General features: G+C 35.2%; 1 protein-coding gene across 3 annotated transcripts in view; it reads left to right on the top strand.

Moving 5' to 3' along the window:
* The window catches only part of LOC126881859 (PHD finger protein 14), a 129,655-nt gene that overhangs the window by 87,816 nt on the left and 23,457 nt on the right, over positions 1-18,382 (top strand). For all 3 annotated transcript variants that reach the window (XM_050646506.1, XM_050646499.1, XM_050646517.1), the window contains exon 12: positions 2,659-3,019. In XM_050646506.1, the coding sequence (XP_050502463.1) occupies positions 2,659-3,019 (361 nt within the window). The remainder of the gene's footprint in view (positions 1-2,658; positions 3,020-18,382) is intronic.

Here is an 18,382-nt window from a genome sequence, read left to right as displayed (position 1 = left end):
CGGCAATTCAGATACATATGATACATTTTAAAGTAGAAGACTTTAAAATGATATTGCCAATATTTATGAGTTGCGTTCCTGGGACGACTTTACTGAAAGATAGTTCATTCGATTACATGAAATCAACCCCAACTCAAGAATATCCGTCACAAAAAAGTTCAGTGGAGAGATTCAAGTATAGTCCTGAAAGAAACAGATAGTAAAAAGAGAAAAATCAAAGAAGCGGCTCTAATTATGCTAAACGAAACCAATTGTGTCGCAAATTCCTCGGTGGAATGCAGTAGGATGTGGATACCCATACTGAAAGAGGAAGTCAATAGAAAGAAAATACCACAATTAGTAAGTCAATAGTCGAGTTAGTACATATTTTATATTTTAGTATTACTTATATACCCATGTATTATTGATATTATTTATAATTTAAACAAAATTATAGTAAAGTCAGAATTTGGTATTAATTTTGAGAGTAAATTAAATGTAAGACCAAATACTTACGATGTCGGGATAGTATCACGAGGTTTTTCCTGGTTTTCCCTCGTGATTTACTATGAGATCTCTAACGCGAGAATTTTAATGTCACCGTTGCATGTGGTTGTCTTTTTAAAGACAGATCACATGCTATGATTTTTTTGTGACGGATATTCTTGAGTTGGGGTTGATTTCATGTAATCGAATGAACTATCTTTCAGTAAAGTCGTCCCAGGAACGCAACTCATAAATATTGGCAATATCATTTTAAAGTCTTCTACTTTAAAATGTATCATATGTATCTGAATTGCCGATATAAATGAGTCAAATTAAATAAATTATTAGAAGAATTTTTTTTACTAAGCAACAACATTTTTGTTTATATTAATAGTATTTTGTATTTTGACAACGGCACCCGATTTGGGCGTCGAAACGTTAATAAAAATCATTTTTTAATAATATTGTGGCTTATTTCCCATTCTAAATAGTTAAAATTGAATAATATATATTTGGATAATATTAAAAATTAAAAACAAATGAATAATTACTAATATACGAATATATAAAGTATGTCCCTGTAAGTTGGAACCATATGGAAAACTTTTTTTATTATTGATTTTACGAAAAAAAGAAACATATTCTTCATAAAGTCCAAACAAATTTTCGTAATAACAATTTTCAATCTTGTGAAATATATAAAGGTACTTTACTCTTAAGACAAATTAATATTTTTTGACATCCTCGTATACTATTGAAAAAGCTTGATATCAGACGATTGCATCTTCGGTTTTAGACCATGCAGAACTTTTTATGAAGAATATGTAAAATCAATAATAAAAAAGTTTTCCAAATGGTTCCAACTTACAGGGATATACTGTATATATTCGTACATTCGTGAAGGCGCAGAGGCTCAGGTGGCTGGGACACACAGAAAGAGCTAACCCAGACTCTACGCTAAAGCGAATAACTGGCTGGAGACCAACAACAAAGAGACCAAAGGGAAGACCCAAAACAAGATGGAGAGATCAAGTCTTAGGAGACGTAAGGAAGCTGAGAATCTACAATTGGAAGGAGCGTTGTAAGGACCGGAAAGAATGGAGGAAAGTTGTAGACAAAGCCAAGTCACACACGCTGCTATAATAATAAAAGACAACAGCGGACTGATTCTCCGCAACAAATGAATCAGAGAGCCCAAAAGGGCGGCAAACACTCCGCCAGGAGTGAGTAAGCCATGATAATGATGATTCGTACATTAGTAATTATTCACTTGTTTTTAATTTTTAATATTATCCAAATATATATTATTTATTTTAGTTATCAAAACGTATCTAAATTTTTTAGTTTTACTTACATGGCTGAAATAGTATAGACATTTGCTCAATAGTAATAAAAAATTTCGCTTACAAATCCTACACCGATACAGTTAATTTCTGGACCGAAATAGCATAGGATAGGTAACTAATATTCTGCATACAAAACCTACTCGAATTCAGTCGACCTCATGACTGAAATAGTATAGGTTTTGTAAATTCGCCTTGCGGACAGCGGACAAGACGGAATATATGCGAGATGCTGAGGTAAATAAATTGTTAGGAAATCGAGGCATTTCCGTACAATTTTTTCGACTGCAATAATCAGTCAATATCAATAAAAAAGTAAAGAAATCATGAGAATAAACTTCCCTTCACACTTTATCCAAGGCTTAGGACTGGCAATCTGTAAAATAATTTTTTTTTGATATAATACAAAGAAAATAACTTTATATATTGGCGTGTTTCCGCCGTGTATTGTTCCCTTTGGGTCTTTGTAGACGAAAAATCCATTCGATCAAATGTTCGTCGACGAATTGTACATTCGATGAATTGTGCATTCGACTGTTTGTCGACCAAATGTTGTCGACTAATTTTCCGTCGACGAAGTGTTCTCGACCAACTTTCCGACACCGAATTTTCCGAGTTTGTGCCTCAATATCTCAAAAATCCTGCATCACATCGAGATCTACCCGATGAGAACTTTTCATCGGGTTGCTTCAAAGAGTATTTTCCCAAAGTATAAACTAAATCCACTGGTACCTAATTTCCATAAGGTTTGTGCGGGGTACTTTATAATTCTAATAGATATAGGTACTAATAAATAATTTGAACGTCTATCATTTGAATATCTAGTAAGTCAAGGTGATTCTTTGTTTAGGGAAAGTAAGTCAGACCAAGACATCTCCACGCCAAAACTAAAGATCAAATCGGTCGATTCCTCGGCGGATAGCGCTGAAAAAGAAAAATCTAAATCTCGCGACTCATCTCCCTCCAAGAAAAAAACTTATGAGAATATATTCACCGAATTAGCCCAAATGAACGGTGTCCAGGTTATCGTGGACAACGGATACGAGGGATACGAGGGAAGTCACAAATCCGCAAAGAAACGCCGAAGAGAAAAGCACAGAAGTAAAAGTTCAGGGTCTCCGGATGCTAGCAGGGAGCATAAGAGAAAGAAGAAGAAAAAGGAGAGTCAGGAGGTCGAAGAACCGTTACCACATCCGAGAATCACTATCAAGGTAATGTTGATTTAAGTTTTTAGCTCACTAAAAATAAAAAATTAGTTTTATCTCTTTCTCAAAATATGGTCCAAGAGCTTTGAGACATTTTTGAGTAGGTATTTTAGGCAACCTGAAAATTTTTCAGGTGACTCTTCCATGATTACCTAATACAAAAATGCCGGTCTGGCTGGAGGGTAGCGGTTATTTTCCCCAAAAATCCCCCCAAAATTAAACAAAAGGGTAAAAATTGTTATTACAAAAAATATCATTGAAGTGACTTTAAAGTAAATTTAAATATTCAAATATAAAGAAAATAAACAGGCCAGACGATTTGAGGGCGATTTTAACTCTGCAAGATACTTGCATGGGCGCCCCAGGATTATTTTCAGGGGATGCATCTGAACTTCAGAAAATTTCATCTGAATCTGTACATACTATTAAAGAGTATAAAATATACAACTATACATGCATAGCTATGTACATTCCTTCCGGACAGGGAGGTGCAATTGTTATTTTAACAGGGTATTTTTTAATATTAAAAATAAATATTCTAAAAAACAGGTTTTTTTGGTGAAATTTTCCAACTGCCTGGTGATCAAACAAATTAAGCGTGCATATAAATGAAAAGCGCTATAGGAAAGCAGCAGTGTGGGAAAGAGCGTATACCGATAGCTGTTTGCGTCCTCTGTTGTAGCTGAGCGAGTCCGTTCGCTCAAAAAAATCACGTGACCTGGCGATATCCATGTTGTTGTTCCTCGAAACGTTAGAGCAATTATTATATATTATAGTTTTTTAAGTAACTTTTTTTTTATTAAAGAAAAATAATACGTACTATACAATAGATTTTGCAAATATGATAGAAAAAAAAACAAATTTATTATTATAAATATATAGGTAGAAAAGTATAAAATTATAAACTAAATTAATTCTGTGTCCGAATCTTGTACTTCTTCTTCAAACTCCTCATCTGAGCTTAAATATTCATTCTCTTCTTCTTCGTCAGACTCCCCTCGAGACTCAGATTCCTCTTCTACATGATCTAAATAGTTTTAATACGTATTTAGAATTAATTAAAAATTAAATAGTGATTAACTAGTTGAGTTGCTACCTATTCTCCGTCCTTTTATACGGAGTCGAAGCCTGGACAATCACGGGCGCATCTGAAGAAAGACTTGCCATTGTTGAGATGTGGAGTTATCGAATAATGTTAAATATATCATGGACACACGTAACAAACACGGAAACATTAAGAAAGATAAAAAAGGCAAAAGAAATACTCAACAGTATGAAGTATTAAGCATTGGTATATAAGTAAGAATACGTAGCAATTCAATCAATTAATCACTAATTAATTTTTCATTAATTCTAAATACATATTACAACTATTTACAGATCAGGTAGAATAGTAGAAGAATCTGAGTCTCGAGGGGAGTCTGACGAAGAAGAGAATGTATATTTATTTTAGCTCATTTTTCTTTTCTTTATAGTGTTGAGTATTTCTTTTGCCTTTATCATCTTTCTCAATGTTTCCGTGTTTGTTAAGTGTTGTGTCCATAATATTTTTTACTCGATTTATTATTCGATAACACCACATCTCAACAATGGTAAGTCTTTCTAAAGATGCGCCCGTGATTGTCCAGGCTTCGACTCCGTATACAAGGACAGAGAATACGTAGCAACTCAATTAATTAATCACTGGTTAATTTTTAACTAATTCTAAATACATATTACAACTATTTACAGATCATGTAGAAGAGGAATCTGAGTCTCGAGGGGAGTCTGACGAAGAAGAAGAAGAGAATGAACATTTAAGCTCAGATGAGGAGTTTGAAGAAGAAGTACAAGATTCGGACACAGAATTAATTTAGTTTATAGTTTTATACTTTTCTACCGATATATTTATAATAATAAATTTGTCTTGTTCTATCATATTTGCAAAATCTATTGTATAGTACGTATTATTTTCCTTTAATTAAGCAAAAATTACTTAAAAAACTATAAAATATATAATAATTACTCTAATGTTTCGAGGCACAACAACAAGGATATCGCCAGGTCACGTGATTTTCTCGAGCGAACGGACTCGATCAGCTACAACAGAGGACGCAAACAGCTATCGGTATACGCTCTTTCTCACACTGCTGCTTACCTATAGCGCTTTTCATTTATATGCACGCATAATTTGTTTGATCAAATGACAATTTTAAAATTTTACCAAAAAAACCTGTCTTTTTTAGAATATTTATTTTTAAAATTAAAAAATACCCTGTCAAAATAACAATTGCACCTCCCTGTCCGGAAGGAATGTACATATCTATGCATGTATAGTTGTATATTTTATACTCGTTAATAGTATGTACAAATTCAAATAAAATCTTCTGAAGTTCAGATGCACCCCCTGAAAATAATCCTGGGGCGCCAATGCAAGTATCTTGCAGAGTTAAAATCGTCCTCAAATCGCCTGGCCTGTTTATTTTCTTTATATTTGAATATTTAAATTTACTTTCAAGTCATATCAATGATATTTTTTGTAATAACAATGTTTACCCTTTTTTTAATTGTGGGGGGATTTTTGGGGAAAATAACCGCTACCCTCCAGCCAGACCGGCATTTTTGTATTAGACTATCATAGAAGAATCACCTGAAAATTTTTCAGGTTGCCTAAAATACCTACTCAAAAATGTCTCACAGCTCTTATACTAATAGTAAAGAGTGTAGATTAAAAAGATCTACAATCTTTCCACTCCTTTTTTCTTCAGTAAAGTCCTTTATGGCATTGAAAAATTCTTCCCCAGCACATATCAATCCAAAGCAACCGTCTGAGTTGATAACCTTCATATTGAAGAGACCATGAAGAGAATAGTCCGTTTTCTCACGGTTTTTGCTCTGAATTTTAAAGAACCGCTGGTATTTTAATGAAACTTGGCATACACATAGCTAATATGTCAAAGAAAAAAAGTGATTTTGTGCCGATGTGTGCTTTTGCCCTGGTAGACTATTGATTATGTTCAAAAGGGAGCTAAGAGGAACTACAACGTTAACGGGATTTTATTGTCTCATATAGTCAATGGATCTATATTTGAAAAAACCGCGGAGTGCTACCATTTAAATGGGTGCGTTTTTGAGAAAGGGGTGAATTAGTCCCTAGGCACAGGGTGAATTAGGGTGAGTTCTATGCACTTTTGGTACAAACACGTCTACAGGAAAATTGTTCCAGGTTAAATTTGCTATCGAAATATCACATTTTAAAGTCAAAAATATTTTTTTTGCAAAAATATATTCAAAAGAAAAGCAAGAAAAAAACACGAATAAAAAAAAACAATTTTGTTTTTTGTCCCATAACTTTTTTTCACATGGATATAGATATATGCATTGCTTCAGCGAAAAATAACTTCCATTCTTCTTCTTTAAAATGAAGTTTGGTAATAGTCTCTAAGATTTATAGTTTCCGAAATAGGATTTTTCAAAGTTTGCCTCTCACAGCATTTTTACGCCATTTTCCCCATTATTTCGCAAACATGTTTTGTAACTTTTTTCTACGCATTTCTAGGTATATGCAATGGTACATTTAGTAGAAAGAGGAGTCAATTGCCTTTAAAATGGTCTATTGCAGAGGTCACCAATTAGTTTCCCTGAGGGTCCGTTTCGAAAACCTATGACACTTCCGGGGTCCGGATTTAATGCTACCTGTGTCTGATTGTTCTATTCGGTTTATTCGGATTCTTGTAAAAAAATATCCCCTATAAACAAATCAGAAGGGTACCAGGCGAAATTTTTGGGCACAAATTGTTTAATTTTTTTTTAACAAAATCAAAACATCACCTTTTTTGCCCCTGCAAATATGATTTTATCATTTTTGGGTCATCTTAAACAAAAAAAGATCTGTAATTTTCGCAAAACTTGTTAGACTTCTAGTTTTAAGCGATTTAAAATCTGAAAAATGCGAAAATAAGCATTTTCGAAGCTTGAAAACTTATGTTTAAATTATTATTTTTGCCGTTGTCAAGTGACTAAATTGAAGTTTTTAAACATTCAGTTTCAAAATTTTGATGAGTAGTCGGGGCTTATTTCAATTATTTAGACCGTTGTTTTTAATTGTTTATTATGTGCGTCCACTCGACCGTTAAGCCGCCGCGGCGGCGAGTCGCACTATATCGTGCGTATCGCACTATATGATTGACGTATTTAATTAGCACATTGGCAATAATTAATTGAATAAATAAATAAATTATTAAAAAAACTATGTTAATTCAAACAATTCATTGTGTATTGTTTTGATATTCAGCAGTATTGTAAATTGTTACTGAGAATATTTTAAAAGTTAAGAATTTATATTTTGAATGTTAATGACGTCTTTCTTAAGTTTTCAGACATCTTCAGTTTTGTACATAGTTATTAACTTTCTTTAAATCCAGGTATTGAAAGTGAGAAATTTAAAGTAAATAATCATATACAAATGGTAATTAACATGTTATCATTTCTACATTAGAGTCAATTCAAGCTGTTTGTTGCAAACTTATTAAATCTGAAAACTATTTTAATTAAATGCAATGCTTAAAAGTACTCCCACTTAACATAAATTAGAGAGAAAATGAATATAAAAAAACGCACATGACAATTTTATATTAGTTTACTTAAATTCAAAACTAATGATTATAAGTATAACAATAGGGGGAAAACTCTTAAAACATTAAATTATCAATGAGAAAAATGACATTTTTAATTATATACAACCTGTCTGAAGTTTGGAGTGAGTTTAGTGCAACTGATTCTCATTAGGGAGTTGAGATATTCATCTGTTAGCTGAGTTCTGTACCGAGTTTTAATAAAGTTCATTCTTGATAAAGAGACTTCGCACACATAAGTTGAGCCAAACATAGTACACAATTTCATGGCCAAACATTTTCAAAATTGCCGAACACTATATTCTAAATTTAATGGCGGTCCGCACAAAACTAGCCCACGGTCCGGATGCGGACCGCGGTCCGCCAATTGGTGACCCCTGGTCTATTGTATAAGGTTGTACGGCTCTTTTTAAGCAAGTTATGCTTTTTCAAGGTTTTATTCTTTTAATGATTTTTGATATTTTTAATGATAATGTTTTAAATTTCTCATTATGACTTTTTTCTTGTATCTACATTTAGGTATATACATTGTGAAATAAAAAAAGCTTATTTTCTTTACTTTAAAACAGTGTATGGCAAAAAATTCTAGGACTATTTTTAAACAACATATCCGTAGGATATCCAAAGATATCCGTAATTTGAGAAAAACTTTAATTTTTTTTATGATTTTCAATTGTAAGAATATAATTGCATATTATAACATAATTTTTAATTCCAAATCACTTTTCTTAATAACACTTTTGGATATTGTGAAATATAAAGGCACTTTACTCTTGAGCGAAATTCATATTTTTTAACATACCTCGTACACTATTGACAAAATTTTATATCTGATAATTGGATCTTAGGTTTTAGACTATGCAGAGCATTTTATAAAGAATAAGTTTTTTCATAAAGTTAGTAATAAAAAAGTTTTCTATATGGTTCCCACTTAGTGGGACCTATTGCATGTGTATATGTCTCATTTTGAAAAAGCATATCTTGTTTAAAAATAGTCCTAGAATTTTTTACAATACACCTTTTTTAATAAAGAAAATAAGCTTTCTTTTTTATTGTACAATGTATATACCTAAATATACAATAGTTATAATGAGAAATTTAAAAATAATCGTAAAATATATCAAAAATCATTATAAGTATAAAACTTCGAACAATCATATCCTGCTTTCAAATAGTCACCCAACCTTCTACAATAGACCGTTCTAAAGGTAATTGACTTTTCTTCCTATTAAATGTAACATTGCATATACCTAAAGTTACGTTGAAAAAAGTTACAGAACAATGTTTGAGAAGTAACAAGGAAAATGGGCCAAAATCGCTGTGAGTGGCGAACTTTGAAAAATCATATTTTGGAAACTATGACAGACTTCTACCAGACGTCATTTTAAAGAGGAAGGATCGATGTTTTTTTTTTCTGTGAAGCAATGCCTATACCTGTATCCCCGTGGAAAAAAGTTATGGGCAAAAAACCCAATTGCTATCTTTCATGTTTTTTTCTTGCGTTTCTTTTAAATATATTTTTGTAAAAAAAATATTTTTGACTTTAAAATAATATGATGTTTTGATAGTAAATTTAACCTGGAACAATTTGCCTGTGGACGTGTTTGAAGCAAAAGTGCATAGAGCTCACCCTAATTCGCCCTGTGCCTAGGGACTAATACACCCCTTTCTCAAGAACGCACCTCTTTTAATGGTAGCACTCCGCGGTTTTTTCATATTTAGAGGTCCATTGACTATATGAAACAATAAAACCCCGTTAACGTTGTAGTTCTTTTCTAAAATACATAATCAATAGCCTATGGGGATGAGTGCCAGCCTTGCTCGGGGGCTAAAAAGCATACATTCAAAATAAGTTCGGAAGTGGGTATACTGACTAATAATTTTAAGTAATTTATGATCTATATAGTTTTTTCACTAAGTCAATTAGAGACAATTAACATCGGCTTTGGCCACCTTCGGCCAAAACGAAGCCGAAGGTGGAATAATGAAACGATGACATATAAAACGAGTTTTTTTATCTTATAATTTCATATTTTTCTTTATCACTTATCAAAAATATTGCATATTTTGAAATTAAACATGTGAAATAAAATTTTTTGTACTTCCCCCAGTGTCACAGAAATAGGATTTCTTTTCCGAATGCGATGTTTTAATGTATCATATAAATGGTATATTCAGATTTAAATTTAATGTGGGCTATATGGGCACATGTAGTATAGCGAGCTGTTGAAAGGTACACACGTTATTTTGATAGTCCGTTTAGTTTTGGAATTAGCAGTGGTAAACTATCTGAAATTAAATTTTTAAAAGTAGTGCACATAAGTTAAAGTGTTATCCAGTCTGTTTGGTGAATTTGGCTCCAGAAAAGTGCATCTAGGCCTGTGTGTAGATAAATTCATCGTATTGCAAGGTCAGCTTTATTTACATTATTTACATTAATTACTATCTATCACTCCCACCATGCCAACTAGTCAAACCTGCGCTAATTGTTTAAAAGCGATCGACGACCGTGAACGTTCGGCCCTACAATGTGATGCCTGCAAAAAAGGAATTCACCTGGCATGTACCGATCTTCTCCAAGATGATCGCATAACCAGATGTAAGGTGCGAGGAATTAAAATTATTTGTAACAGCTGCTCAAGCAATATTGAAGCGTTTTCAAATTTAAAATCCATTCTTAAGGAATATAATGATCTACAATTAAAAATTAGTCAAATAGATGAAAAGATCGCTGAAATTACAACGAAATTCAATGATCTAGAAATTAAATTATCATCTGCTGACCAACATTCGTCACCACAATTTGCTGAAAATATCGCCAATGAAGCCGTCGATCGTATTAATCGTGCCAAAAATGTTATTATCAGAGGCGTACCAGAATCTACAGGTGATATTCAAACTAAAAAAGATGAAGACAAAAAATTTTTGGAGGAAATTTTGTCGGCTGTAGAATGTAATGCTACCCCGGTTACTTTCTTTAGAGTAGGCAAAGTTGGTGATAGATTTCCTAGAATGATTAAAATGGTAATGAATAATGAGTATGAAGCTAAGCAAATTCTACGAAATAAAAGGAAACTCTTAGAAAAAACAAAAACAAAAAATGTATCCATTGTTGACGATAAGACACCTATGCAAGTTAACTTTTTAAAAGAATTGCGATCTGAGTTAGAGACTAGAAAAGAAAACGGAGAGCAAAATTTAACAATAAAATACATACGTGGTATACCAAAAATCACTAATTTTCGACAATAATATTATAAAAACCTGCTTTTACGACTGGCTCTGCTTTTATACCAATTTAGCGACATTGCATTCTAAATTTAATGAACTTTTATGTTATATTCAGGATTTAAAACCTAAAATAATATTAATCACCGAGACTTGGCTAACACAAAAAGATTCTGACAATTTATATACTATAGATGGATACTCTCTTTACAGATTTGATCGCAGCAATCGAAGAGGGGGAGGAGTGTGCATATACTTGTCATTAGATATTTCTGAGACTTTTTCTGTTGCTAATCTGGATGTTGTTGTACCTAACATTGAACTTTTATGTTTAAAAATTTCTCTTAATTCACTTGTTATTCACTTGGCGTGCATATATCGTCCGGGTAGTACTGTCCTAGAAGATGACCTAATCTTGATTGAAAAAATGGAACTCCTTTCAAACCTTGAAAACCTTGTCTTAATTGGTGTTTTTAATTTTGCCGATATCTCTTGGCCTTTGACTATTGTAAGTAATGAACTAACAAATTCGAAAAACATTTTTACAAATTTTGTTCAAAGTTCTAATCTACACCAATTGATTACCAATCCAACTCGTTTCAGAATAAACAATTTGCCATCAACGTTAGATTTGATTTTTACAAATGATGACCAGTTGCTTACAGAACCGGTGATTCGCACTCCAGTGGGCAATTCTGATCATGTAGTTATCACGACAAACATACAGTTTCTTATGGAATATAATCATCTTTCTGAAAATACAGTTATACATGAAATAACAAATTTTGAAAACCTCTCTCTTCAATTGCGTGATGTTGATTGGCCGTTACTACTGGGAAGTCTAGAACATCCGGAAGAAGTTTGGAATAATTTCACGAACATCATTGACAACTACAAAAGACTCAACACTACAAAAAAAACTTACTATAGGAACAAACTTAAGCCATGGATTAACGGTGAATTGATATCACTTATAAGACACAAAAGAAAATTATGGCGAAAATACAAACGTACAGGTGATACACGTGACTTGCAAACTCACAAAAACTACACAGGAATACTAAAAAAGTATATCAACGAAGCCAGAATGGCATATGAAGAATCTATTGTAAGCGGCAACGACTCTAAAAAACTGTATAAATATGTTAGGTCTGCTATGTCTTCTAAAGTGTCCATTCCACTGTTAAAAAAGCATGATGAAACGATTTGTCAGAACACGTGTGAGGTCGCTAATATTCTCGCAGATACATTTTCTAAAGTTTTTGCTATTGAACCGTCTCAAAATCAGTTTCCTATAATCAGTAATCCACGAGTTATTCCCAAAATTGATTATATTGATTTTTCACCTGAAATCATTCAGCGCCATATTGACAAATTAAAAAACAACTCATCTCCAGGGCCCGATAGAATTTCTACATTATTTTTGAAAAAATGTTCAGATGTCCTCTCTGTTCCACTATCACTAATGATGCGTTCATCTTTTAATGCACACTCTTTGCCTTTAATTTGGAAAAGTGCTTCGGTGACACCTATATTTAAAAAAGGGAATAAGTTAGATCCTAATAATTACAGACCAATAAGCCTTACACCTGTTATTTGTAAAGTTATGGAATCAATTATTACAGAGTGTCTTTCAGAATTTTTACTTCGAGAAAAAATTATTCCTCTACAACAACATGGCTTTGTGAAAAGTCGATCAACCATGACTAATTTACTGTGGTGTGTTAATGAGTGGACAGCAGCATTAGATAAAAAACGACCTGTGGATATAATATATTTAGACTTTGCAAAAGCATTTGATCGAGTACCAAGAAGAAAATTGATGTATAAACTAGAACATTTTGGCATTCGCGGACAACTTCTTGAGTGGATTAATGATTTTTTAACAAATCGGGAGTTTTGTGTTAGAGTTGGCAAGTCGCTGTCATCTAAAAAAACGGTTTTAAGTGGTGTTCCACAAGGATCTGTTTTGGGTCCACTTCTATTTGTGTTGTATGCTAGTGATCTTGAATCTCATATCAAATCTAGGAAAGCTTTCTACGCAGACGATACAAAAATATTTGCTGACCCACTCTTGAATGGGAAAGACTTACAAAGTGACTTAGATTCGATCTTCAAGTGGTGTTCGGATTGGATGTTACCTCTAAATAGAGATAAGTGTGTGGTTTTACATTTGGGAAAAAATAACCCTCGTTTGTCTTACTCGATAGACGGGCATTTACTGGATACTGTGGAATCATATAGTGACCTTGGTGTAACAACTACTGAAAATTTGAGTTGGTCGGAGCATATTTCACACGTTACTAAAAAAGCGAATAGTAAGTTATACCTACTTAGTAAGACTTTTACAAAAATATCATTTTCGGGTTCTATTCGTTTATATAAAACTTATGTCCGACCCCTACTGGAGTACTGTGGAACGGTTTGGTGCCCAGAATTAGTGCGCGATAGAACTCTTCTCGAAAATATTCAAAAGAAGGCCACCAGACTATGTTTCAAACGAAGAAGGCCAGATTACCAACAAAGACTTTCTTTAGCCGGGTTATCAACTTTTGAAGCTCGTCGACTCCGTGGTGACTTAATTATCACCTTCCGAATTTTAAAGTATGGATATGGAGATTTGCAACACTTGTTTATTTTAGACGATCACAGCAGACTACGTGGACATAGTTTGAAAGTGAAGAAGGAACCCTTTTCGTCGATAAAGCGCCAACATTTTCTGTGTAATCGCATTTTTAATATATGGAACAGTCTCCCAACGGAAATTATAAATTCTCCATCTATTAATGTTTTCAAAAACCAACTAGACAGTTATTTGTTTGTAAACTGATCAGTGTTGTGCACAATCTATTAGTCTATAGTTTATTTGCGAAGCTAATTTTTGTAATGTGGGTACTATTTCATTTTTCTTGTAAATGGGCTTATGGGTCTCCATGACCCCAGCCCTTATTTCTATGTAATAATAATAATAATAATAATAATAATAATCCTGTGGGAGTTTTTTTGTCAGTTCTTCTATCAGGCGCGGCCCCCTGCGAATGGGGGATGCTTTCTGGGTATTCGTAGCGCCAATACCCAGAGAGTAGCAGGGATACTTGCCGTGGAACAAAAACTGACACCTGGCAGTAGGTATAAAATGCACACCCACTAATATGGAGAATATTGATTTATGTTTAGGATCGCTGCCTGGGGATCGCCAGGGCACGTCTGGAGCCGGCGCTGGACGTGACAGCATGCGGGACGTCGGTGGCAGGGTGTTGAGGAGGCGGGCCCCTGTCATACAATCAGTTACAGCCCAACAACAACAACAACCACAAGCGAGCCAAACAACAGCAAGAGCTCCACCCGCTGAAGGTGCTGCGCTGGAACATCAGCCGGCGCTCACTCAAGCGGGACGACCGAGGCAGCGCATGAAATGGACTGTGTCCATTAACGAAAGCATTTTGCGCTTCTATTATAAGGTGACAAACCTCGGTCAAGAAACGATCGGCTACAGACAACAGCTGTATGCCGAATTTTGCAGGGAGTACCCAGATATTCAAGTATCGGAGCAAAGAGTATCAGATCAATACCGGGTAATCATAAGAAACAACCTTATCCCAGAGGCTAGACGCAATACGATCAAAAGCGAAGTCGAACGGGAGATTAACAACCAAGGGCTAGTTTTAGATCAAGTCCTAAATGAAATCCTTGATGAGCAGATTCCTGAGATTCCCATACCAGAGGCTCAACCTGACAATACACAGCAGGAAAACAACGAGTTGCGCGATAGTCTAGCAAACGAAATGGCTCGTGCCGTACAAGAGTTTAATGGAACAAATCCACTTAGCAGACCACCGCTACCACGAATAAACTCTTGTAAGAAACTAGGTGAGCTGTTACAAATTGTGAACACTGAAGTCCTACCCAATTATGTCGTAGAAGCCCACACATTGGAATATCTGCATATGCTAATTTACTGTGCAGCAACAGCAATTGCTAATGTAATGGGCGTTAAGATCAGAACACGACGGAGTACTAATAACGGAAGGACTGGTAACAGAATTGCACCCTGGGAAAAAAGACTTCTCGGAAAAATTGAATTACTGCGTAGGGATATTGGTCAAGTCACAGAATATGTAAGAGGTGTAACAAGTAGAAAAGTCATTAAGAGAGCTGAAGAAATAATGCGGAGCACTGCAAGACACTCGAGATACGATCCAGAAAATAACACAGCCCAACAGTGTCTGGATACATTAAAACAAAAACTCTCCGTCTATTCAGGACGATTAAGAAGGTATAAAGTTAGTAACAACCGAAAATGTGACAATGCACTTTTTGAGACCTCTGAGAAGGCGTTCTACCGAAAACTGAACTCTACCGTAGAAACTGTAGACAAGTCTTACCCAAGCCAGGAAGAGATTCATGAGTTTTGGGGAAATCAACTTTCCACACCAGCTGCTCTTAACAACAATGCTGGCTGGATAGAAGATACGACGCACAACTGTCACCACTACGTCACAGCTAACTACGAACCATTCACTACTGAAGAGGTCTCAAATATCATCAAAGAGCTTCATAACTGGAAATCTCCTGGACCAGACGGAGTCCAGAACTTCTGGCTTAAGAAGTTTTGGAGCATTCATGATTGCTTATCAACATTAATTAATCATGTTATTTCTAACCCGCAGGAAATACCATCATTTCTAACTCAGGGAACCACTTATTTAATACCGAAGGATCAAAATAACACCCAAGATCCAGCCAAGTACCGCCCAATTACTTGCCTTCCAACTTTGTATAAATTGGTCACATCCTGTATAACCCGGCGTATCTACCAACACTGTGCTCTAAACAATATCATAGAGCCTCAACAGAAAGGATGCGCTAAGGGTTCTATGGGTTGTAAAGAACAACTTATCATCGACTCAGTCATTTCTAACCAGGCATTCACCAAAAAAAGGAACCTCTTTACTGCCTTTATTGACTACAAAAAGGCCTTTGATTCAGTGCCGCATGAATGGCTTATAGATATATTAAGAATATACAAAGTCGATGATAACATAGTGACTTTTTTAAGGCATATAATGACAAGTTGGAAGACTAAAATTCACCTCCACATACCTGGTGAAAACAATATCGAAACGGAAAATATCGCAATCAACCGGGGCCTGTTTCAAGGAGACTCGCTGAGTCCATTGTGGTTCTGTCTGGCTATGAACCCTCTATCACAGCTATTAAACTCCACTGACTCAGGTTTTAGCATTAAAAACAACAATACTGTACTAGCGAAGCTTAATCATCTGTTGTATATGGATGATTTGAAATTAATGGCTTCTACTCGAGACAATCTAGAGCAGATGCTAAAAACAGTAGAAACATTCTCTAATGATATTAATATGCAGTTCGGCCTAGACAAGTGCCGTGTTTTGAATATAGTCAGAGGAAAGGTACAGCCCGGTGGATTCGATATGCAAAATGGCCAGAACATCGAGGCCATGGGTGAAAACGATATATACAAATATCTTGGAGTAAAGCAGGCGCGGAAAATTGACCATAAGCAAATGAAAACTGAAATAACTACTGAGTTTATACGAAGGATAAAACAGCTGCTTCGTTCACAGCTTAACAGTAAAAATTTGTTTAAGGCACTAAACACCTACGCTTGTTCCGCACTTAGCTATTCATTTGGTATTGTTAAGTGGACAAAAACAGATATAGAAAATCTTCAGCGAAAAGTACGAACACACCTCACAAAGGCACAAAAACACCATCCTAAAAGTGCAGTAGAAAGAACAACATTACCACGGAATCTGGGAGGAAGAGGACTTATGGATATAGGTGAGCAATTAGATAAACAAATTGCTAATTTAAGAACTTATTTTCAGATGCAAGCTGAGACATCTACTCTACATCAAGCTATTTGCGCAGTAGATGACACAACACCGATCAAACTGAGGGAACCAGAAATGCGCATAAACCACCTCACTAAAGACGAAAAACTGCGCACCTGGATGGGTAAACCTCTGCACGGGCGACATCCCAATGAGGTCAGCCAAGACTATGTCGACAATACAGCGTCGAACTATTGGTTGACATCAGGAAAGATGTTCCCTGAAACGGAGGGTTCATTACTGGCTATTCAGGATCAGGTTATACCAACCAGAAATTACCTGAAATATATCATCAAAGACCCTCAGGTTCAAAACGACAGATGCCGATATGGATGTCAAGCCCAAGAAACCATCCAACATCTTACAGGGGGCTGCCAAGCATTTGCTGCAACTGAATACAAGGAACGGCATGACGCAGTGGGAAAAATCCTTCATCAAGAGATAGCTATCAAGCTGGGACTTCTCCAAACGGATCATCTCCCGTATTATCAATACGTCCCTGAGAGTATGCTTGAGGATGGCAACTACAAGCTATACTGGGACCGCACTGTTCTCACAGACCAGACAGTGGCACATAATAGACCAGATCTCGTACTAGTTAATAAATTAACAAGACAGACAACACTAATTGATGTGGCGATACCTAACAACAATAATCTACGTAGTAAATTTACTGAAAAGATCGCCAAGTACAGAGATCTGGAAATTCAAATACGAAGGCAATGGAGAATGCAAAGTACCCAGACGATACCAATTATTATCTCTACTACTGGAGTCATTCCGAAGACCCTCTTCGAAAGCATAAAAAAGCTGGGTCTAAATGAACACCTTTATAAGACCATGCAGAAAGCTGTACTACTTGCGACGGCCAGATGCGTACGAAAATTTCTGGGAGACACTCCAGCATACCAAGTCACCTAGGGCTCGAAAACACGGAAAGAGTCCCACCAGAGCTCAATCCTTTTGATACCGTAGGTATCTGGGATGAGTCAATTTTCCCCTTAGAGGGAGTGTGAGCCGTATGGCTAAATCTGGATAATAATAATAATATGGTGGTCAATATAATTTTTAAATTGAATGACATGAAGACCTGCGTCATGGTGCATTAATACGAATTTGTTATCCAATATGGCTGGCAAATGGCAAAACATGATCTTCTAAAATGTTTTTAATGTACATGTTAGCTGTCATTCACTCAATCACCTCCACAAGTTCGGTATCTCCTTTCCAAGAAATACCACTACATAGCACTGTGCCACCACCACCAAAATTAACACTCTGTATGAGGGTACATCTAGCATACCGTTCACCATATCGAAGCAAGATTTACAAACTTCGTCTATAGAAGAATTGTGCGAACAGTATGTCAGTTGTAACCTCATACAGAGCGTTAGTTTTGATGGTGGCGGCATAGTGCTACGGAGCGGTATTGCTTTGAAAGGACATACCGAACACGTGAGGGTGATTAGGCGAACGCCAACTGATATGTACATTGAAAACATTTTAGAAAATCATGTTTTGCCATTTGAAAGTCATATTGCATAGGACATATTGGTGTTAATGCACGTCTTCATGTCGCTAGCATAGTGACCTTGAAGAGATTCAATTTAAAAATTATACTGGCCAGTATACAGGGTGAGGCAAATAAAGGGCCT

Source organism: Diabrotica virgifera, chromosome 1 (assembly GCF_917563875.1).
Source record: "Diabrotica virgifera virgifera chromosome 1, PGI_DIABVI_V3a".
NCBI lineage: Eukaryota > Metazoa > Arthropoda > Insecta > Coleoptera > Chrysomelidae > Diabrotica > Diabrotica virgifera.
The sequence above is the reverse complement of the archived record's forward strand: the minus strand, read 5'-3'. Positions and strand labels throughout refer to the sequence as shown.